This window comes from Pavona decussata, unplaced genomic scaffold, assembly GCF_977016875.1.
Source record: "Pavona decussata unplaced genomic scaffold, jaPavDecu1.1 SCAFFOLD_161, whole genome shotgun sequence".
NCBI lineage: Eukaryota > Metazoa > Cnidaria > Anthozoa > Scleractinia > Agariciidae > Pavona > Pavona decussata.
This window is the reverse complement of record NW_028145572.1, coordinates 629,041-651,830: the sequence shown is the minus strand read 5'-3', so window position 1 is coordinate 651,830 and position 22,790 is coordinate 629,041. Positions and strand designations below refer to the sequence as shown.

General features: G+C 38.8%; 3 protein-coding genes across 9 annotated transcripts; all 3 read right to left on the bottom strand.

Moving 5' to 3' along the window:
• Window positions 1-190: 190 nt before the first annotated feature.
• On the bottom strand, window positions 191-1,258 carry LOC146464579 (uncharacterized). The gene has a single exon (XM_085129128.1). It carries the CDS (start codon window positions 1,144-1,146, stop codon window positions 685-687), a length of 462 nt encoding a protein of 153 aa, XP_084985254.1. The 5' UTR covers window positions 1,147-1,258; the 3' UTR covers window positions 191-684.
• A 2,022-nt stretch (window positions 1,259-3,280) lies between these two features.
• On the bottom strand, window positions 3,281-16,343 carry LOC146464578 (uncharacterized). The gene is made up of 15 exons (XM_085129349.1): window positions 16,217-16,343; window positions 15,074-15,287; window positions 14,035-14,077; window positions 13,629-13,722; window positions 12,938-13,070; window positions 12,004-12,181; window positions 11,484-11,581; window positions 10,380-10,461; window positions 9,248-9,412; window positions 7,679-7,787; window positions 6,857-6,932; window positions 6,418-6,479; window positions 6,212-6,290; window positions 5,277-5,393; window positions 3,281-3,982 (listed from the first exon to the last, which is right to left on the bottom strand). Exons 1-15 carry the CDS (start codon window positions 16,315-16,317, stop codon window positions 3,797-3,799), a joined length of 1,737 nt encoding a protein of 578 aa, XP_084985475.1. The 5' UTR covers window positions 16,318-16,343; the 3' UTR covers window positions 3,281-3,796.
• A 1,137-nt stretch (window positions 16,344-17,480) lies between these two features.
• Window positions 17,481-22,516, bottom strand: LOC146464577 (uncharacterized). Of its 7 annotated transcripts, none has more exons than XM_085129123.1 (8): window positions 22,335-22,516; window positions 22,052-22,100; window positions 21,943-21,969; window positions 21,562-21,605; window positions 21,241-21,294; window positions 20,928-20,981; window positions 18,665-18,893; window positions 17,481-18,336 (listed from the first exon to the last, which is right to left on the bottom strand). In XM_085129123.1, exons 1-8 carry the CDS (start codon window positions 22,410-22,412, stop codon window positions 17,714-17,716), a joined length of 1,158 nt encoding a protein of 385 aa, XP_084985249.1. In that variant the 5' UTR covers window positions 22,413-22,516; the 3' UTR covers window positions 17,481-17,713. The 7 variants fall into 7 exon arrangements, with proteins under 7 accessions (XP_084985249.1, XP_084985243.1, XP_084985244.1 ...); XM_085129117.1 differs by lacking the exon at window positions 21,241-21,294 and adding an exon at window positions 21,046-21,099; XM_085129118.1 differs by lacking the exon at window positions 21,241-21,294 and adding an exon at window positions 21,046-21,099 and having other exon boundaries at window positions 22,052-22,091; window positions 22,335-22,515.
• Window positions 22,517-22,790: the final 274 nt, after the last annotated feature.

Sequence of the window (22,790 nt, the reverse complement as noted above, 5' to 3'; positions counted from 1 at the left end):
TGAGTGGGTGCTCTGTGGTTTATCCTGGCTCTATTGCTTGCCTTACCCTTCCAAAGGCAATGTTTAGTGCTCTTTGTAACCTTGATAAGCTCAACGGTATTAGTGGTTTTTCAATCTGAGGCCTTCTGTTTGAAACACCTTTCAAACAAACCTTGAAACAACCAATCATACATAACTACCAAACACCATATTGTGGTATTATTTTTGATGCATAAACAACGAACATTGCTTTCAGACAGATCACTCCAATTTATTATAAACAATTCCTTCAGGCTTGCCTTGGTTGGGGAAAAACAGATTTATTTTTCAGGGCCAAGGAAAGTCAGAGAATGACTCAGCATGTGTGCTAAACAAAGCAAATGACAAGTCAGCTAGTATGAATGGATGAGGTTGGTGAACTTGTGGTTTGATGAAGCAGGATGCAAAAGGCAGTGAGTCGCTCTAGAGTCACAGTTTCTATAATTTGTCTCGGTCAGTTTGTTTTCTCCAAAGCACTAATTGGATGCTTGAAAATTTCGCAAGTTATTTTTGTTCTGCGAGTTCCCCCACCCCGACCCCCCTCGGTAATCTTGGAATTACAATGAAAAACATCGATCGTCTTAAAAGCCAATAAAAATTCGAAATCAAGAGCTTCAAAAGTTTATACCTCGCCGGTAAAACTTGAGAGTTTTGTTCACACTACAATCACACCTCCGCTGCTGTTCCATTTTGCTCTACTCCATTCTTTGCAGCTCTTTTCGTCGGCGATCTTTTCCGCTCAGGCAGTTCTTCCGTGTTCTCAAGTTTTACCCCAGCTTTTTGATTCTTCACACGGGCGCTTGTTCGAGCTGGCGGGGATCTCTCTTTCTTAGCTTTTTTCACGGGTGGTTCACTGCTATCGGTCTTGTTAGTTCTTGGCCTTCCTCGTGATCGTTTCACAGCTTCTTCGCCGTTCGTCTTCTCCTTCGCAGTCTCTTCGCCCTCTCCGTCATGGTCGTTGGGACCATGTGATTTATCAACCGGATTCACGGACTCTGAAACTGTTTCCTCGCTCGCAGTCACTTTACCTTCACAGTCTGGAGAACTGTTCAAATGAGCAGCTCCTTCAGCTTCTCCTTCTCCTTCAGTCTCTTGCTTTCCGGCCTCTTTTGTCGATTCATTCACCATGGCGAAAATTAGACGAGGACAACCGCGACAAAGACCACAGCTTGACAAGCAGCGTTATGTTCAACATCATTGTCGGTGAAAACCACCCAAACCGGTTTTTCTTGATCTCCGGTTTCTAAGTTGACAACTGGTCATCTATTAGTGGAATGTGTTTGAGTATGATTGACAGAAACAAGCCCGGGAATACAAGCTTCTTTGTGTCGCTCTCACAGACAGTCTAGAAGAACGCAGATGTTATGCTAAAAATGTGATTATTCCCTTATTATTCATGAGCAAACAAGAGGCTTCTTGTTCATGTTATGGTTCTTTGAATCGTCAATTGTCTTCCACTGATCACGCCACACGCCAGGTGGTCCTTTAATGAAGACTTTGAATACGGGGTTTTCCCTGGGGTTTCCCTCGAGGCTACAAAATGGCAAGTTATGTCATGTAAGCAAATCTGAAGTGTCCAGGATATTCGTTACTCCCCTCAAAATATTGTGGAGCAAAATTTTTTAGAGGAGAGGAGGTAGACGACCACCGGCTTGATATACTTGTTTTAGGACTAATGTTTATTCATAAAATTAAATTCATCCTTGGCTGATTTGTGGTACCGTAATGTTAGGCATTATACCGTACTATTATAGGCTCGAGAAGCAGGTGAAGGGAGGGGGAGGTTATTTCAAAATTACGTTTCTACAATGTTTTGTCACGACTGAAAAATAGCCTCATCGGTCTTGTATGACAACGTTGGCACAATAATATTGAGCAAGTTATTCAATACACACGACAAACTGACTAATATTTAGATCATTGGTACTCCTGAGTTTTGAAGTATTTCTTTTGTGTTTTTTAACATGGAATTAATATGGAAAGGGGTCGGGTGGCCTCCCTCGCAGCGCGAAGACACCCTTTTGGCTCGTCACACAATCTTTCCTCCCCAACGTCAAAGATTGCGTGACTATATAAAAAGCTGACCTTCAAATAGGGGACTTATTAGAAGAAGGCGGGGGGGGGGGGGGTACTTCATAGGGAGGGCGGGCTTACTTGAACTTTTGCGGTAACAAAAAAGGTCAAAACTAACTACGTCTATCACCTACTGAATATAAGCAACAAACCCACTACTCCTTGCTTTTCCCTTTAGGAAGTGCAGCCTTTGAAGTTAAAATCAAACTGTCGGGTATACAAAGGTTAAATCATTCCTACTAAAGAGTCATTTTATTTTAGTAAAATTTGGTCACCGTACGTATTTACAAATTGAGCAATTAGTGCACAACACACTAGTTAGAAACCGCAGGGAAAATCTGAGATTTGAACGGGATTGGAAATCACAGCACAGCTATGTAAATAAAAAAAAAAACATAACCATCATTAGCAGCTCCTGAATTTCATCAGTGATGGGGAAAAGGAACTAATGATGAATTTTTTTGCGATATCAAAGTTTTCCCGTATCAACGAGGTGTATGCATAGCATTAAACAAAATTACAAATTTTACGATATTTACGAATTTCGGTAAAAAAATTGTGGTTTCCTCAGTTTTCGTAATAATAATAATAATAATAATAATAATAATAATAATAATAATAATAATAATAATAATAATAATAATAATAATAATAATAACAATCTTTATACAGGGAGCCCACATCACGAAAGTGATATTCAGTGGGGCCCTGTAGATTGAGAAATGATTAAAACTTACAATTATTTTAAAAATTACAATTATTTAAAAGTAGAAAATACAAAGTCGGCGGTAAGAAATAAAAACAAGAAATAAGAATTAAAAACTAGCTAAAAACGCGCTCTTTGATACGTTGCTTAAAAATTAAAAACGATTTTATGTCTTTGCAAGACTGTTCTAAAAGGTTCCATTCCTTAATACCCTGGTAAAGGAGTGTCTTCTTTCCGTAATTAGTTCGTACTCGTGGAAGACGGAAATCATTCTTTCTCCGGGTAGAAATTCGCAGTTCTTGTAGACTTGTCTGATTTAACAGAAAGGAAAAGGACTTTCTAATATTTGGCTCTAGGCCAGTCCATACGTCCAGACCGGGAGCCAAATAGTCAGAAAGTGTTTTATCATATGAACAATAAAAAAACAAACAAACAAACAAACTGTGCAGAGTTGATTCTGATTATGACGACAAACTATGAACATCGGAACGGAAGAACCATTCATTTTAATGCTGTTTGCTATTAATGTATAGTTTCAAGTCAAAATTTAGATCACTTACGCGCGATAAAATTTTTGAATCGTATCAGGCAGAGAACCATCTGTCTCTCTGGCTGGGCCGTACGGCTTTTACAGTCTCTAATCGCTTCGGCCCCCGTAGGGGGATTTTCTCGATAGCTTTGTACATAATAATTTAACACGAATATTACGTTTTCGTAAAATTCGCAGTTTCCATCTACCCGTCTGACATCTCGCTCCAAGGTTTGCCAATTTTCGCAATTTTAGTAAATTTCGTAGATGAAAACTATGGCAAAATTGTTTCTTACAATTTTCTTAGCTCAGTTCAACCACAATAACAATGCCCTCTACTTGTTGGCGAATTCAGTGGCTCCGAGTGTGGGCGGAAGAGCTCCGCCGGATTGATAACAGAATCCGCCAGTACGTAAAATGACTCTGAAAGTTAAGTCACGTGCAAGGCATACTGCAAACACGTGTCCAAGTCAGGGTGTGTTGAAGTCGAGGTTTCTTGGTCCTACAGGCGCCGGCGACATCCCTGTCTCGGGAACAGCGGTTAAGTTTCCAAGTGATAATTCTTGGGTAAAAGCATCAGAACTTTCTCTCTCGCTGTCGCCGGTGGTTCTGCTGTTAGAAATCTGCCGTAGAAGACCCTTCCCTTCTTCTCTGCCCTGCAGATAAATGGAGTAAGATGGAGGAAACAGAAAACAAACAATCGAAAGCAAGTTTAAGTTCTGAAAAGATTATAGCTACCTGCAGATCAGAGTGCAAGCTACGAGAATGACTACGACCGAGCACGACTTGCTATCACGTGTCATATCGATCGTACATCTCCTTCTCTACTGGGGAGCAGGGATGGCGCAGTAAGTGGTGAGAGCACTCGCCTCCCACCAATGTGGCCCGGGTCCGATTCCCGGACTCAGCGTCATATGTGGGTTGAGTTTGTTGTTAGTTCTCGTCCTTAATCCGAGAGGTTTTTCTCCGGGTACTCCGGTTTTCCCTTCTCCTCAAAAACCAACAATTGTAAATTCCTGGAGAGTGTCCCCATACCGTTAAGCGCATTTGATCATCTCGTCATGGAATTATGCGCTATACAAATTTACAAATTTAATATCTACTGGTCAGCAAAAGAGAGGTGCAAGGGCTCTGGGAACAAGATTTCTTTAAAATTCGAAGCCTCGTGCTGTCCGATCCTCGTGCTTGGATCTGAAACTGTTCCTGACAAGCTGAAATAGATTTATTTTTTCCACTACTACGTCATTTTTAAGGACAGGAGGAAAAGCAAAATGTGCCACAATGTCACACCATAATTCACAGTCATCCTACGGAATATCACCTGGTACTTAGGCAACGAGGCCGTAGGCTAAGTTGGCAAAAATTAGAGGATATTCCGCAAGATTGAGTAGGATAATTGCCATCGAGACTTGCGCCCGTTTTCCCGCTCTTTCCGCAAGATGTGTTGGCGCCCGCGGGCATAAATTTACTAGCATTCTAATACGAATGCTGTAATATCGTAGTTGGCTACACTACGTGCCCACTGTCGCAGGGTATATTCTAGGAATTGGCTGAAGAGTGCAACCCAGTGAACCCACTTTGAAGATTTCAGACGGCCTTTATCTGATTTACAGAAGGGGACACAAGATATATGAACATCTCACAAACGCCTATAAATTATAGCCCGTATAAATACATCGAAACTCCAAAAACGAAAAAAATTCAGCGCCTATCAACTGTTTGAAAAGTACATTAAAACCGTAAACAGATCGTATGCAAGCCAAGAATTGTTACATAAGAAAGTCCTGAAGAAGAGTAGGACATGTTTCAATTATTTAGAAGGAAACCGCGACTCTGTACAGTGAAACAAGTGTCCAGAGCTTTCGACAAAACCGGGGCATGTCAGTTTTGTTCACTACATGCACAGAGTCGCGGGTTCTTAAAAGAAAAGAAGAAAAAAAGTTCACCCACCTCGTTGAATTCACAGCACTTGTGGGCGTACATTTCAGCTGCTTCCAGATTACGTTTCTTTAAGTTATTCCGCGCCAAAAACAAGTACGCAGAGCACAGGTCAGAAGCAGAAAGAATCTGCCAAACAAAACAAAACAAAACAAAACAATCGTATTTAAGCCCTGCAGCACTGAAAGAAACGTAAGTCATCGTAAGACTAGCGCACCAAACAACCCTACGCTGTGTAGCAAAACTGGTCCACAAGTTGACTCGTCATGGTAACGTCGCGAAACTACAGACCACTACAACTGTTGCATAGAGGAGTTTAGTTTCTAAAGAAACTGCGGTGCTTCGTCGGTGGGGAGTAGAAACAAATGTTTGGTTTTATCAACAGAGTTGATAACTGAAGGTAAATTGGCCATCGTAAAGAGATTCGAGTGATGACGTTTCGAGCGTTAGTCCCTCGTCAGACGAAGGGCTAACACAATTCCTTGTTTCGCTCTGACGAAGGTCTAACGCTTGAAACGTTAGCCCTCGAATCTCTTTACGGTGGCTAATTTAGCTTAAGTAATCAACTCTGTTGATAAACCAAACATTCGTTACTGCATATAGAGCCGGGGTTAGTCTCTAAAGAAACTCGGTGGCGTGCCGCGTCGGTGGGCAGTGAAAACGAATGTTTGGTTGGTAAATTGGCCACCGTAAAGAGATTAAAAAAATGCTGACGGCTCGGGAGCTAGCCCTTCGCCAGGGCGTATCCTGAAGTGCCAGCGCTCGAAACGTCAGCTTTTGTATTTCGTTACCGTTGCTACTGCACAATATCAACTGAGTTGATCATAAAACCAAACATTGATTTCGCTTCCCTACCACTACTGACTAGTTATTGAATAGCGGAAGGTGCGTTTCCGAAATTGAAGTATTTTTTATTCCAAGCTATATATTATGAATGTAGTTCTCACCCCAACAATTTCTGTCTGCTCCACATATCGGTTGTACTGAGTAGCTGCCTCGTCATCTTCTTGAAGTTGCTCGTGCAGCCTAAACAAAAAGTTACAAAATAAATCTTAGAATTGAGATCATACCAAGTGACATGTGCATGGTGCTTAATCAAACATCAGAGGTTTCTAAAAGGTGCCATTTGTAAGTTTATTTTCTGATAAGTTACCTTGCCAACTTGATCACAGCCACTCCTTCTAAATCACCGACTGATATTGCTCCAAAGTAACACTGAAATATAGGAGTAAATTTAAGAAAAACAATTTCTCTAAAGCCTTCCGCAAACTTGAGGCAAGAGCTGAGCAAACTGCCTCGCGAGGCGATTCGCTCAGCTGTTTCATCATGTGTGCCGTTGAGTTTTTCACCTTGAGAGGTCGTGAGGAAAATATCTATTGTGTTTGATATTTGAGAATTCGCCTCGCGAGGCGAAACTCAACCGCTGAGCTGATTGCCTCTCGTTGCCTCGCAATGGGCAGTTTGCTCAGCTCTTTCCTCAAGGGTGTGGCAAGCTTATAATTGTTATATGTTACTAACTGCTATTGAACTTATGTTAAATCTTCATCATAGAAATTGTATGTAAGTTGAAGTAGCAATGATGTGTTACTCACTTTCTTGGCTCGTTGCATACTGTTTAATTTTTCGTAACTTTCACCTAAAGCCACCAACATTCTGGAGTCATTTGGTCTGTAAACAACAACGAAACGAAAAACAACTTAAAATACATCGTTCTGATGATGATGATGATGATGATGATGATGATGATGATGTGATAACATGATTTAAGTCATACACTTTGCAGTCTAGGCAAGTGACTTACGTGTCTCAAAATATAATAATTGATAATTACAATAAAAGTATGTAAGACTAATATGAATAATTAAAATATCGTAATTAGATTGATCTGTTCTACATACAGGAGTATCAAAAGTCTCTTATCCTTAAGTGTCTCTGATGAACTGACTTTGGTGGTGTTGTATCGTGTGTTATACATTGAGTGTGTTTACATGGAGGGTTATAGATTATTTCGGGATTATATGAAGTAGATGTAAGCCCTTTATATACAGGATACTTTGTTGTGCAGTGTGCCATAGTTTTCTTGGAATAAACCGTGTGTTGTTGTAGATAACTCGTCTCTTATTTATTTATTTATTTATTTGACTTCGCCTTCAAACTTAAAACTACAAACAGAACATAACAACGGACGGCTTTTACAGGACGGTGGTAAAAGACCACTAGTTACAAGCTTATGATCTTTATTGTCTATAATGTCTATTGTCATTACGTTAATTTTTCTTAAATTGTGTTGAGTAGTTTTATGGAATGTTCATAAAATGCTAAACAATGGTTGTTGAGAAATCGAGAAAGAGCCCGAAAAGCTAAACAGTTTTTCTGGGCAAACTACACATAATAAAAACAGAACTGTTACGTACCTGAATTTGTGAGCCTGTCTGTAATAATACAAACAGTAAAATGGCATCTTGAGGATTTCGTATGTCTGACCTAACCCATACCACGCTCGGTAGTCACGGTAATTCACCTCTGCCGATAAGAACATTAAAATTAATGTAAATTGTTTAGGAGACATCTTGTTTTAGCTGAGCAGTATTAGCTCACGCCCCTGCCTAAATCGTGCATTTTGTGCGCATTTAGCCAAACTTTGAGGACATGCCCAGTGTACCATGGAGTGTACCACTTGGTGACGTCTTTTTCTGGAAGACGTTCAATAGGGAGCTTTAGCAACGACGACGGCAACGGCAACGAGAACGTAAAAAAAGCAATATGCTAAATAATCAAAACAACAACTCTGCACGTGCATTTTTTGGTACATTTCTTTGCCGTCACTGCACGACTAGGACGTGAAATTTCCTGATTATACCTTTTGTGGAGGACGTAAACACACAACGACGACTTCTTCTCTTTCTAAACTTGGGTGCGGTCTCCAAGAATATAACTCTAGAGAATTTCACCTACATTTGACATTTAAAGCGAGTTGAAATAATCGCAACGACGTTTGAAAAAAACGCGAATTCATTTTAATAGCGTCGTTTTCGCTGCCGTCGCCGTCGTCGCTGCTAAAGCTCCCTGTTTATAGGTCGCTTATGACGAGAAATAACCTGAGTATCAGTGAAAAGCCTGATACTCAGGTAAGAAAAGAAACACAGGCAACCGGAAAAGATTTTTAAATAAATGCCTTGATGACGAAGATTGTTGGAACTATCATGATGGAAACACTTAAGAAATTTCTCTCAAATTTTAAACTTTCCTTAACAATTAGGTTAAAATATTTTTTTCACTAGAAACTGAAAGTAAACTACAGTCAAACCTACCGTAAGCGACCACCTAAAATGTCAAGCCTAGGTGGTCGCTTACGAAAAGTTAGACCACAAGCTTAAGGGGTCTAAATTTTGAACTCATTAGCATAAGGGGACTCCTGATTTAGTAGCCACAAAACGTTTTTAAACTTTCCAAAATTATGTTGCCAAATAATTTCATTATCCAAGTTGATGGTTTGCCTGTGATAAATAACATAATACGGCGAATTGGAGAAGTCTACTTCGGAAACCCGGTACCTTCGATTGTGACATTCATGTCTCGCCGGGCCTCTACTACACAAGAATGTACATGTGATAATGTTTTAAAGACAAATTGTCCAACTTCCGATAGGGGATAGATATGAGGACGTATGTGACAAGTGGTCGCTTACGGGAGGTAAAAAACAAAAGAAAATTGCAAACTACCATCTCTAAAAGTGGTCGCGGTCGCCTACGAGAGGTGGTCGCTTGCGAGAGGTTCCAACTATTGGGCTTTGACTGAGAAAAATTTGATATTTTGAAAAAGCGGTCGCTCAACAGAGGTGGTCGCTTACGAGAGATGGTCGCAAGGGGAGGTTTGTCTATATGAAAGGAAAACGTCAAAGCAAAGAAAGAGAAAATCACAACGCTTTGTGAGCGAACTTGTCATTATCATTAAAGCATGAAACAAAACGACCGTATAAATACCTATGGCTTTCCTGTAAGCCTCAATAGCGGCTGAAGTGTTTTTTCTCTCCATGAATTCATGCCCAATCAGCGTCCATGCAGACGTGTACTGGGGGTTCAACTTCAGAGCACGCTGGAAATATGTCACTGCTTTCTCATGCTGGTCATGAAGACTGTAATAATTTCCTAAAAGATATTATTAATATTAGAACTTAGAGCGGTTTTCAATTGAGTGTCGAAAGTAATAACGTTTTTGCTTTGGTTTTGCTTCACTTCGCTCTGTGATTGGTTGATAAAACTCGCGCCACTTTCTCAACCAATAAGATGAAAAACCAAAACCAATCGTGCCTCGCTCGCACGCGTTTTCCCGCGCTTGGCGCCGGTTACATGTATTTGCTTTGAATTCTGATTGGTTCATCGCGCTGTTTGCACCTGTTGTGATTGGCCAGAGTAATTACTTTGGTTTTGGTTTTAGGACACTTGATTAAAAACCGCTCTAACTAATGATTCCCTAATAAATAACTACCATTTAAATCTAGGTAAACAATATCGAAATGATGGAAGAAAATTAAGAAAATTTGAATAGAAAATTTAAATAATTGCATCAGTATTTATCTTCACAATGTGGACCCGTATTTTTATTACACAAACTTTTTGTGACTTTTAAAAGTCTCACTTTATCACAATTTTTTACCTCTGGCTTTTAAAGGTTCATTGGAACTACAGTCTAGGCATTAAGGGCACTGGTCATTGAATCTGGAAGTGACATATTATTAACTGGGATGAAGTCCACTGGATACAAAGTTTGGCATGTGCTGGTCAAGATGTTCTTATTGAGCTCATCAACTGAGTACAGATAGTTTTTTTTTAGGTATTTTGCTAGTCTTAGTTTTCTAAGTTATCTTTAGGGTAAATTTTTTTGAAAAGCGCCTCGGGCAAATAATGGATGTACATGCGCTATATAAATGAACTATTATTATTATTATTATTATTATTATTATTATTATTATTATTATTATTATTATTATTATTATTATTATTATTATTATTAAAATCAGTTGTCTTCATCTGTGACTAATTTTGCCCAACTAGCACTATAATAAGATTACAGGAAACCATAAAGGGAATTTTTGTACTGATAGAGATGACTGACCTATGACACAGCAAGTCTCTTCCCTGTACTTATCAATGCTGTTTGCATGATGCGCTAAGTAACTCAACTCAGGCTTCATTTCCTGAAATGGACAAAAATGAGGAAAAGGTTTCCAGAACTTTTCTTTATCAACCTCAGCTGGAATTTGTATTAGTCTTACTATAAACACTGCTTCTAATCAACTTATAAGACCTTACTTTGTAAAGAGATTAGCAACCCTACTTCAGTAACTGTCCTTCCCTTCAAGTACACACCGTTCTTCCCAAAAAGCACTCTTCTTCTCATTGAAAACCTATAACTCTCACATAGCCATGGGTGTATGGCTATTTTGATGAGATGTTCAAACTCTTACCCTTCATAAAACTACAATCAAATTTCAAACTATAGTAGCACAGATTTTAGCACAAATTTGCTGTTGTTGCTTTTTAAATAATTTTTATCTGAAATAAGCACCTGATCCGTAAAAAGCAAAGGCTGTCTCTAATAAGTGCCCTCCCTTGAGCTTGCAATTTAAGAAAATTAATTATCAGCCCCCACACCAAACCAAATTATTCCCATGAGATGAGGAATGCTAATTAATACTTGCAGCCTAGATTCAGGTACCGCAGAGCACAGCAGTCCAGCAGAGGAGGTTGTTTAACAGAAACGGACCCTTCTCTTAAATGGCAGGCAACTGATTTGAATGAGTTAAAATTAAACTGAATGAAAAACTAATACCAGCACTGGAAAGAGCACCTTTACTTAAGTAACCTTGCAAAGTTTCAGCATGTTAGGTGTTATATCAGCTTAGGAAATGCAAGATGAAATTTGACAAATTTACAGACGTTTGTATGACTGGCGGTATACGTCGTACTTCCAGTCATACAAACGTCAGTAAATTTTTCATTTTTCAACTTACATTTTTGTCAGCTGATATTACACCTGATATGCTGAAACTTTGCTGGGTTACTAAAGTAAAAGTGCTCTTTCTAGTGCTGGTATACGTTTTTAACTTTAACTTATTTGAATTTCCGGCTGCCATTTTGGAGAAGGGTCTATTGAGTGAATTCAAGTAACATAATCATTAGTTTGTAAAAGATGAAAAGATGACTGGAGCCATCATACCTTGACATACAGAATGTTAGAGTAGGTGTCCATGTGTTCCAGTGAATAAGGATCCCTCTTCTGTACTTCCTTGAATAACTCACAAGCTGCATCAAAGTCTACAGCCAAAAACATTAATTTTAAATACTGATCAACAAACAAGAAGCCTTTTTTTATCAATCGAGAAACATGACATCAGATATTTAGTTAACATGGTTTTCTAATGATTTAAAGTATAATAAAAGCCATTGTGATAATAATTTATTAAAACTGACATTGGAAACAAAAAAAGGTCTTACTTTCGTTCTTCTTTTTGTAGGGGAGAGGTGGGGGGCATTGAGACTGCAGTTAAACACACAGTGGCTTTAACCCTCAAGTGATTTCCAGATATATTGGTGTTAAAATTGTTTACATATTAAGCCTAAATATAAACAACAAGTGAATATATTTTTAATCAATCTCTCCTCAGAATCGGGGCTGTCACTAAGGTTTGGAAAAGGAGGCTCAATCCAAATCAAAAAAATCTGGTCATAAACATCACCTCTTGCATGATACTGGGCCAATGCAGTCTGAAGTAAGATGTACTTGTTTTCTGCAAACCCAGACTGGCTGAGGTTTGCATATCTCTCAAGTCCTTCTTCATTCATCTGAAGGTCAATGGCCACATGAGCTTGGAAAAACTGTGTCATCCAGTGGGAGGGGAGGGACAGCGACTGAAGCTAGAAACATGTATGAAGTGTGACATCAGATTAATCTATTACCAGCAATGTGGTTTTCTAATAATTTAAATTGTGTAGAAAAAAACTGACAGTAGAATAAGGTCCCACTTTGTTTTAGTTGTGTGTCGTTTTCTTTCTTTCATCTAAAGTTTTTTCTTGAGGAGGTGGGGGCAGGAGCCTTGAGATTGCAGTAAATAACACTACAGATTTGCTTCTCAAGTGATCTCCATATTTGGCAAATATGTTGTAGTTTAATTTTAAGTCCTGGTTTAATTTATTTTAAACCAGCTTAAAATCTTTCAACCAGTCTGGAAATTTTTTTCAAACTGGTTTATTTACCAACTGCCCTAAAAGGGATTTAATTAAAATTAAAAAAAAATTAAAAGGGATTTTAATTTTAGGGAGTGGTTGAAAAAAACAAAATAGGGGCTTGACTCTTTACGCGGGAAGAGGTGTTCTGAAAAGAATATGTGGCACACTTCAATATTCCTTTCTTCTCTTTCTTCCTCTATGCCTCACCTACCCCACCCAGGTATACCCCTTGGGTTAACATAGTTACATATCTGAGCTCTTTGGCCTTTTGAATGCACTTCATTGCTTTAAACTTTTCCAACAAAATGACTGTTTTCTTCAATGGTAAGTAAACAATAGTAAAAATCTGTTTGAATGTTGTGCTGCTGAATACTTTGTAGGGATGCCTTCAAATAAGTTAATAAAGAATCCCAAGTAGTGATATTATAGTTGAAAGGCCCTCACAGTTTCCTTGTCAGTACAAAGAGATGACAACTCGAGCCATGCACCCCAGTGAAGTGGCTCTTTATTGACAGCTTCCTGAATCACTTCCAAGGCATCCTCTCTTAAATCAAGCTTCTTCAGAACAACGCCATACCTACATGTATTAAAGAGAAACAATTTGCTTAATAACTGAGCATGAAAATCATGGGATATTTATCCACCTATCAAAATGAATGTGAATCTCAAGGTGACATGGAGGAAATTTTGTGTAATCCTTTAATCCATGATCCTTAGGCATTTTTTCTGTCAAGTTATTTATTATGACCAGTTTAATTCCAGTGAAAGGGAAATCACTAATAATGCATTCATCTTAATAAGTGGCATAATAATTTAGAACCAATGTTTATTGTCCCAATCGAAGTGTATGTATCATTTACACTGTTTACAGAACTATCAAACTGTTTTCAAAAGGACAAATGCCCCACATCTGCCCAGGGTCACCACAAGGCTTAACAAACCTCTATATAATGAAGTCGTCAGTATAACGAATTGATGATATTCTCCTACCCGGCCTTTTAAAATGTATGGAACAGAACCTCGATATAACAAACCCTCAATACAAAGAACAAATTTTCCTAGTCTCTTGGCACTTGATAAAATCGAGGTTCCACTGCAACTTAAATATTCAATAAAATATTCCACAAATACTAACAAGTAAAGACCAAAACCGTCAAGGTCCCCTCGTTTTTGGAACAGTTCTGCTCTCAGAGATGTCAGTGCCTTGTTCACTACAGTTTCTTGTGGACCTTAAAAAGGGAAAGGTGAGATCAAGATCATAAACTTCATACATCATCTATCATGGTTCTCCTTAAACAAAGTTCTATAATAAACTATGGGGTCAAGTTATTACTATTAAAGCTAAAATTCTTGCTATGGTAACCTATTTAATAACAAAACTGACCATAACTTGTTTGCTAATGGTTAGGCATTTTTTTGATGCCATTATATTTTAGTAGTTTCAACTGATAAAGAGTGGTAGTTATATGATCCATCAAATGATAAGTGCCGAGCAGTGCTGAAAACTGTTATGAGCCATCTTATGTCAGGGTTTGACATACCTAAAACATCCATCATGTCGTCATTCTTGTGTTTTTCACCAGCCTAAAAAATACAAATAAACAAAAACAGCATCTAATATCAAACAAGTTTTACTTTATCACAAAGAGGATAATGGCAACTGCAGTGCACTATAACGCCTATTATAGTACAGAAAATAGGTCTCGCCAATAAGTTGCAACTCGTCAATTTTTTGACTTTTTTTTTTTGCGTGTGTGTGTTTCTCGTGATTTCCCTACCTCCCCTAAATTCTATTTGTTCTGTATTTGATTGTAATAACATTTATAATATTAATTTTATCCTTAAACATTTGTAAGTCTGGCCCGCATACATGTAGATTAGCTCTTGCTACCTGCGGGTCAGTTTCTCTTTTTTGCTAAATTTTTGAATTTTTTGAATAAACTTGAACATGAAACTTGAACTTGGTTAGCTAGGAAAGCAACTTTATTGCAAAGAAAATTTGTGGACATGCATTATGATCATGATTATGTTTCACACAACACAGAGTCTCCTTTCTAATGGGGACTGTTCAATGAAAAAGTAAAACATGAAAGGGTCTAAAAGGTAACTACAAAAAAATATACATGAAATGTTATTACCCTGAGGTTAATAGCTAGGGTGTGCAGGAAAGAAAACTTTCAAATTTTAATAGTGGGCCTTACAGTGAAATGCAACCCGTAAAATTGGCCAATAACACCACACATACTAACTGAGAGATATAATAAAGTATCTTATTTTGTTAATATACATATAGCCTCCGTGCAGACATCTCCTATTTCCTATTTTCCTCGGAGAAAAGGATAGCAGGGGAAATAAATAAATATACACTGCTCTAATAACACAAAATTATATTATTGACTCTTTCTTGGAGATCTTTCATCCATTTTTAAAATGAAGCTGTCAGCAGTCTAGATAATGAAAATCAACATTCTACAGATTACCAACATGGCTGATAGATGTTGTGAGAACTTGAAATCAGTTTTTTAAGGTTAGTATCATGATTATATTCCCAAATTCTAGTTAATTTCTGCTCTTACTCACCAAATAACGTGAATACATATAAAGAAAGTACACCTTCTGGCTCGAACATCCTTCCAGAAAAAAAGCAGCCCTGTCAAACTCCTTTAGATCAAAGAATGTTTTCCCCAAGGTATATTTATCAAAATCTTTTACGAACTGTTTATCACAATAATCAGTTTTTGGAAGGTACTCAGATGAAGTGAAGGATGGAATAGAAAAAGCCAGCTCTGAAGACCTGAAAGGAAAAAATTCATCATGCATGAGTGACAGTATAAAACATAAATTGTTAAAAACTGGATCATTGTATAAATGCAATTCCAGGGATTTGATTGGCTAAGTGTTCATGGTATACGATTATACCATGCTTGAGAAATAGTGATCATTAAATTGCCTTCTGGTTGTTCTAGCGTTTAGCAAAAGCAGCAAGATCTAGCAATATTTCTTGATTGTGTTTAATAAAACAATCAAGAAATATTGCGCTTGTTGGATTTCAGATGATAATAGGCAACTTGGGTTCAGAGTTTTGAGAACAACGCATCACACCCCTGCCGAAAATTCCAGGGAGTAGAGTAGACATGCACTTGTTCTAAGCTCTGTTTTCACTGGACCCTGACAGCCTGCTGCTCCATAATTGTCTTTATGTCTAGCAGTGCTCATTGTTAGCTGTTTGCTCTTTTGTTCTCTCAACCAATAATACAAGACAATGCAAGGGTCTTAAAGAGTACCCTCCCCCACCTCCCAATCAGAATAATTCACTATCCCATCTGAGAATAGGTGATGTTAAGTTCAGTTTTCACAAGGCAGTTCTTAAAGCAGGAAAAATGAAAGAGCAATATGGAGCAGGTTTCTGCAAAATTCAAAACACTTTAAAAAGTATCAAATTAAGCCACCTCGAGAAACACTAAACAAACGCACTTACCAACCTTTCTTTAATTGTGATAATTGCCGTTAGTACACTAATCTGGCAATGTACTTCGATAACATAACACATAACTGAGGCGACATTAAGACTACATCTAGTATGAACATGCACATAAGCTCAGTTGTAAGCATATATAGTTGTAAGCTATAGTCTTATAAGTTTATGTTGCCAAGATCTTATCTGAACGTGATCCTACAAGAAACCAGTAAAATGGATCAACATGTGATTCAGTTTGATCTTACCACTTAGCACTATGGAGCAAACCTCTCTCTGAACATTCTTTCACGGCGTAAAGAAGGTCCCTTTTGATCTCGGGCAGACATACACTCGATACAGCCGCCATCTTGTTTTTTTTTGAAAAGTTCGCGCGCAACACTAGCAACGGTGGGGGGGACTAGGACGAGTGTCTCCCGAGCTATTGTAGATCTTCTGATTCAAGCGAGCTGAAACGCTGACATTCGCGTTTATATTTTCTTGAAAAAATGGGTACTTAGATGAGAGTATTGAAAAATAATTCTGGCCTAACGTAAAACTGCCTAATTTTACTAAGAAACTGAACAGACTGAAAACAGCTACCGGTAAATGCTGTTTCCCGTTTGCCGTAAACGTAATTTTTATTGATCAAACGTCGGCCTTGACATCTGCGACTTCCAGCTATAGTCAAACTTGTCGAGAAGTAAAACCGTAGGAATTGCAGAGGTACTCCACTCTTAGAACTCCTCCCACCCCACCCCCAACGGCCTACAACAAAAAACTGATAATCGCTGCCGGGTGGAGATCTCAAGCAGTACCCGGCTCCAACCCCTCAACAACAAACTATACGCGTTAGCCCGAAATGGCACCGACTTTCTCCCTTGCAAATGTTGAAGATCTGTCTAAGATCGACGAAAACAGACGAAAGGTCACAGAACGAACCGCCATGTTCTTGTAGATGAGATGACTCGTTGAACCTAAAGCAGGGCTGGTAGGCAGCCCCGAGGTAAAATTCGCAAGGCGTTTAACGTGCGGTAATCCGTTCCCCAGAAATCTGTGCATGGGTCAACCACGTAACCAAAAAGGAAGCGCATAATTATATGATTGTGTTGTCTTTCATCACTTTGGAAAGTTAAAGGGAAAATAACACGAGTTTTGCTTGCGCTGCTTCATTTATTCCTCACAACTATGAGAACTGGGACATTTGGTGCATTTGGTAGGAGAATGATTGCTTTTAAAACGATAATTAATGGTGTTTTTCCGTCTTAGGCAGATACTCATGATACAACACGGGCTACAGCCTATTAACGAAAACTAACAAACATACTCAATAAGTATGGCTCTCCGGAACGATCCGGATCAGGAAAAGAAACTACAAAACGAAACAAAGAGAGGATGGTGTAGGTCTTTATGGACCCCTTTATGAGAAGAATGACGCCTGCATACTGATTGCAGCTAATTTTCTCAAAAAATAAGAGAGCCCCTATCACAGGTTAGAACATCTCATACCTGTAAAAAGAATTCACAACAAACAACTGTTAAAAAGTTTTATTTTGCTCAGCTTACAAAATTCTACGATCCCTCAATGCGGCAAATCTCACTGTTGAACAGAACTGAACTGAACCTACTTCGGAATGTAAATTATACGCTACAAGTTTGCTTTCCTCTACAGTTACACCATTCTTAATTCTACCCAGTATCTAATGTCTTTTAGCAGTCGATAGCGCCCCTCCATAGTTGCTAAGTTTTCAGCCAGCAAGTTTGTTTTAGCGCACCATCACCCAGATTGCCTTGTTCAGATAACAGTAGCCCGCGATACATTTGGTGCCCCGCGCCCTGCTGTCATCCGAGTAGATGTAGTTGTTTGAGCCATCAGCACCATTCCACATGTCAAGCCACTTGTCTGACCTACGATGCTCTTCTGAAATTCCATGGTTTGAATAGAAGAAGAGTCTATTTATTGATGCAAACCCCCCAGTGGGACTTCTCTTGCGATCTGCTGGGCTGTATTTGTAAAATCCAAACACGTTCTTTACCAGCCGAAGAGACTTGCCCATTAAGAACTTTTGGAATTCTTTCTTATTTGTGTTTGGTGCGCCTGCCTTTCTGTTGTAAATAACCCGGATGGTTTTGACGTCAGCAAAGCGGAACATGACCTCTTTCCAGTCCCCCATGCTAGGGTGGATACGACTCGCGGCATTCGAGTGCTTGGTTTTCGCGGCCACTGTTGAGAATGCAGATTTGATGAAGGAGAAGCTTGGGGAGACCTTTGTGGCAACTAGGGTCCAACCTCCTCGCTCGGTTTCCATGTCGCAGAAAGCTTGGAACGAGTCATCTGTGGAGCCACCGTTTGGATCAATCCAGTAAAGTCCATTACCACGGCTTTGGCCTGAAATAAAGAAATAAAACAAGAAATATACAAATTAATATCCTTATTGAATTGTTAAGCGTACAGTCACCAGTGAGGTACGTTTTACTGCATTTTTTATTTTTCATTTTTTTAAAATTTTTTTATAATTTTCATGCTGAATAAGACCCTCACAAGTTGTATAATTTGGAGATATCCAGTTCTCGATCTCTCATCTCTTACTTTTTCCCATTAAAATGACGTTTCTGTATAACAAAGAGCACTTAACTCCCTTGAAACTCTCCGGTTTTTTTTTTCTTTCTTTCTTATTTTTTTCTTTTCACGGTGATAGCTGTAATTAGAAACTCACCTGAATTTAAAATGTCCAGACAGTGGCGGCCTGGTTTAGAAGCCACGTAGCCTTTCCCAGCAACCAACAGTGGCAGCCAAGCACTTCCATCGCAGAGCAGCAAGGTTTTCTGGGTAGCATTGTAACGCACAGTGCCGGCGATACGAGTGATGCATTTATCAGCAGTATCGCTAAACTGTATCGCACCATCCGGTTTTTTTCCTGGCAAACCACGCTCTCCCTTTTGGCCCTGAAAACAAAATTGGGAAAAAAAAATAACAAATAGTGGAAACTTGTTATAATTAACCGACTGAAAATGTACTTCTAGTATTACATAGATGATTAGGAGGAAATTAATTATCACTTGAAGACGGCAATATTTTGACATGGAAGTGGAATATTTTGTGATGAGAAGGATATATAAACAATAGCCTCCATTTGGCGCGAAAATATGCTGAGATATTTGTCCGCGGACATTATCTGTTCCGAGAGGCGAACAGTTTTCCGAGAGCGAAGCTCGAGGAAAACTGTGAGCTTCGAGGAGCAGATGATGTCCAAGGACAAATATCTGAGCATATTTTTAAAGTCAAATGGAGGCTATTGTGTTTATTATCCTTCAAATATTTTTCGCAACATGGGGAATCTCGCGTGAATCGGCCGGATCTGCCATTCTGCCATATGTCAATCACGTCAAAGTTTGTCAGTTGGCTTCCAAAATCTCCACGTCAGATTTCGCTTCAGGTCGAAAGCGTTTGTTTGGGGAAAAGCTAAAACATTTGAAAGGAAAGTAAACTTGTTTAATTCCGTGAAAGACAAAAGCAAGATACAAGTGGCGGATAAGGTTACAGGGATGATCTAACTACCTCTCGAGAACAAGCTAAAGATCACTGAAAGCGAAAAACTGTAAAGATTCCGTAAAAAGTGTAAATTGCCGTCAACGACGGAAACAGCCGGCGCTTTGTCGTTCTCTTCCTTTATCTCGTGTTCAATTGGAGCCGCACTTTATATCGAAAATACAATTGTGGAATTTGCTAGCCGAAAACGACCTGTGAAGAAATCGAAGCCGAACCTGGAGTCCAATACGACGCCACCGGTTGTTTTTGCTGGATTCCATCAAAGCGCTTTCTTTGCTAACTTGACATTGAATGGAGCCAGCAACGAAGTCGTTCATAATCACTGAGGATTAAACTTGTTGCTCGAGAGTAGGACAAGCTGCTTCTCTTCGTAGAGAATTTCGACATCTCGGGGTATCATGGCTGGTTTTTGTTTCGTGGACGAGATTTTATGTTCGCGAGCGATCTCGACCAGGTGAGCATTGATAGCATCATTGACCGGCTTGAACTCTGTCAGCAATGGTACTGAAATTTATGTTTTCGTTATTTAAATTCCTTATATCCAGGCCAACACGAATTGCTCTCATTGAATTACAACTGTAACATTTGCCGTCGTGTGAGCGAGCTTCGAGCTTATTAATTAAACTCGTTTAATAGCTTGTTGATGGCTTTTTCATTTCGCCAGACTGAAAGAAAACCATAAATACTCTTAAATGAGATTGGCTAAAACTTTTCGCCTTTCATATTTTTCAGTTTTACCACATTTTTAATTCAAGGACTGTTAAACAGAGTTCAAACCAAGAGAAAATGTCGCAAATACGAGCTTGAGTATTTCAACATTTCGTTCACGAAGAGCTTACCGTCAAAAACGTTTAGAGTGTATGTTGTTTTCTGATACTGGTTTATCGACCAGCAGGTTTATCTCTTCTTCTGTCACAAAAGCAAACCGTTCCCCCATCTTGACATTCATTTTAATTGCAAACTTGACGCTCCTTGAAGTTTTTGAAATTGGGGAATATCACTTGGAGAATATCCTCGGATATTCCCCAGTTTTAGCTGACCAATCGCGCGCGAGCGAAAATATTTGATGGATTATAATGCTTATTATATAAAGGGTATGATTATTTGTCGTAGCAGAGGCTGTAAGTCTAGTCTATCTCTAAGTTTTAGTTTGTATATTTGTTTCCCAAGCAGTCAATAAGGGAACAAAGACTGATCATTTCTACCGACTGGGAACAAAACACAGAAAAACAGATGCCAAACAGCAGTCGCTAGATGTGTATCCTCAGAATATACAGTGATTTTGAATGCGCTGTATGTATACAGAGGACCTAGGCCAATTTATAAGGATTTGTATCCTGTGGTATGTGTGCGCTCAGCGGCTATGAATGTTCTATGAAGCTCCGCGTTTAATATAAAAGCTGAGAATCACTCCAAACATTCACTATAACCTTTGCACCGTTTTTTCCAGCGATTCCTTGGCTTCCTCGCTCCCCTTTGTGACCCTAAAATAAAGGAAACATTAATGCAAATCTCTAAATCTGAGAATCACTAAAAAGATTCACTAACCTTTTCACCGTTTTTTCCAGCGATTCCTTGGCTTCCTCGCACCCCTTTGTCCCCCTAAAATAAAGAAAACATTAATACAACTCTCTAAATCCCAGTCCACATCGGTTTGCTAAAAAATTCTTATATTTTCTCAATACACTCAGTGATATTAATCGGCTCATTCAAAGCTGAGAATCACTAAAAAGATTCACTAACCTTTGCACCGTTTTTTCCAGTGATTCCTTGGCCTCCTTGCTCCCCTTTGTCAGCCTAAAATAAAGAAAAAATTAATACAACTCTCTAAATCACAGTCCACATCGGTTTGCAACAAAATTCTTCTGTTTTCTCAATACGCTCAGTAATAATAATCGAGAGGTAAAGTAGAAATGGTGGAGTTTAAGATCTAGCTCAGTGCTGAATATTGATGAACAGGAAAAAACTCGAATTTGTTGCTGTCGACTTAGTCAGAATAGGTTCTCTGATTTTAAATTCAACAGGCGCTAGCTGATAAACAAGAATCCGGTGATTCTGACTAACCTTTACTCCACAAATTGCATCTCGTCCATCACGACCGTCCTTTCCTTTAATCACAAGAAATGAAAGACTTAAGCGTATTAAACTGAAGACAACACTTTTGATCTTTCACTGAAAAGAAAGCTTCTGGGCAGCAATTCTGGCCTGCGTGTAGAAGGTTGTTCTATCTTCTGAGTCTGTGGATGAAATCCGAAGGGTAATCTAGTCTTTAACCTCGTGATGTTCTTATTTTTCGCGGAAACCAGCTTTAATTGCAGGCATGTATATTTTTTTCGATTTTGGAGAAAATGAAATAATTTTGAACTAATTTCTTAATTTTTCGCTCTTACAATGTTATGCCTCAAATTCCATTACAAAACATGTCATGAATTTCTTCTTTCCTACCGTTTTGACCATCTCTTCCATCTCTGCCTATAATAAATGAAAAAAATATATACATCATTACACGGCTTGAAAATGTAAGAAAAAAATTAAATCATTGGACTTAACTCACCATCGCGACAGTTGCAATCCTTGAAGAAGCCCTTTCCGCACTGGGTTTGTTCCATAGCAGACATGAAAAAAGTATTAAAGCAATGTCGTGAGATCACGCGCGCCAACAAATTAAAAATTAAATTGAACATTTCTAAGAATGAAGTGCGCGCGAAGCTCTATAGAGATTGTGAGCCGGGAAATCGCCCAAACTGGTGTTAATTTCGTTCACTACAAAGGTGAACTGGGGTAAGATGATGGTCCTGTGTCCGTCTCTTTGGAGAGAGGCTAGAACACAAACTCACGTTGTTGGTCGATTTGTTTTGGCTTGCAAAGGAACGCAGGATGAAAACCAGAAACAACGCAAAGAACAAGCGAAACATTTTCGGCTCACTCAGTCTTTTCGTCAGAGTGGGAAAGCACAGCGGATTGTTAATATTTTTCTCACTGAGTATGATGACGCTTACTGCAGATGCGAGGCCCTTACTCTCCAACGAAACACGAAAAAACGGCGCGAACGAATAGACTTTTTTATATGATAATTTATTTTGTGAACCAGACAAAATTATCATATTAACAGCCAAAAATACATTTGAGAAAAAAATATTGACTTCCGGCATGATAATTGTTTCCGTGTTAACTGAGTTGATAATAAATTTCTTACACGATGTTAAATTTTTTTCCGACCGTTTCTCTAAAAGAAAATTTAATGGTCACGATTCCTAAAAAAACAAATCCATCAAGAGAACAGAAAAATCAAA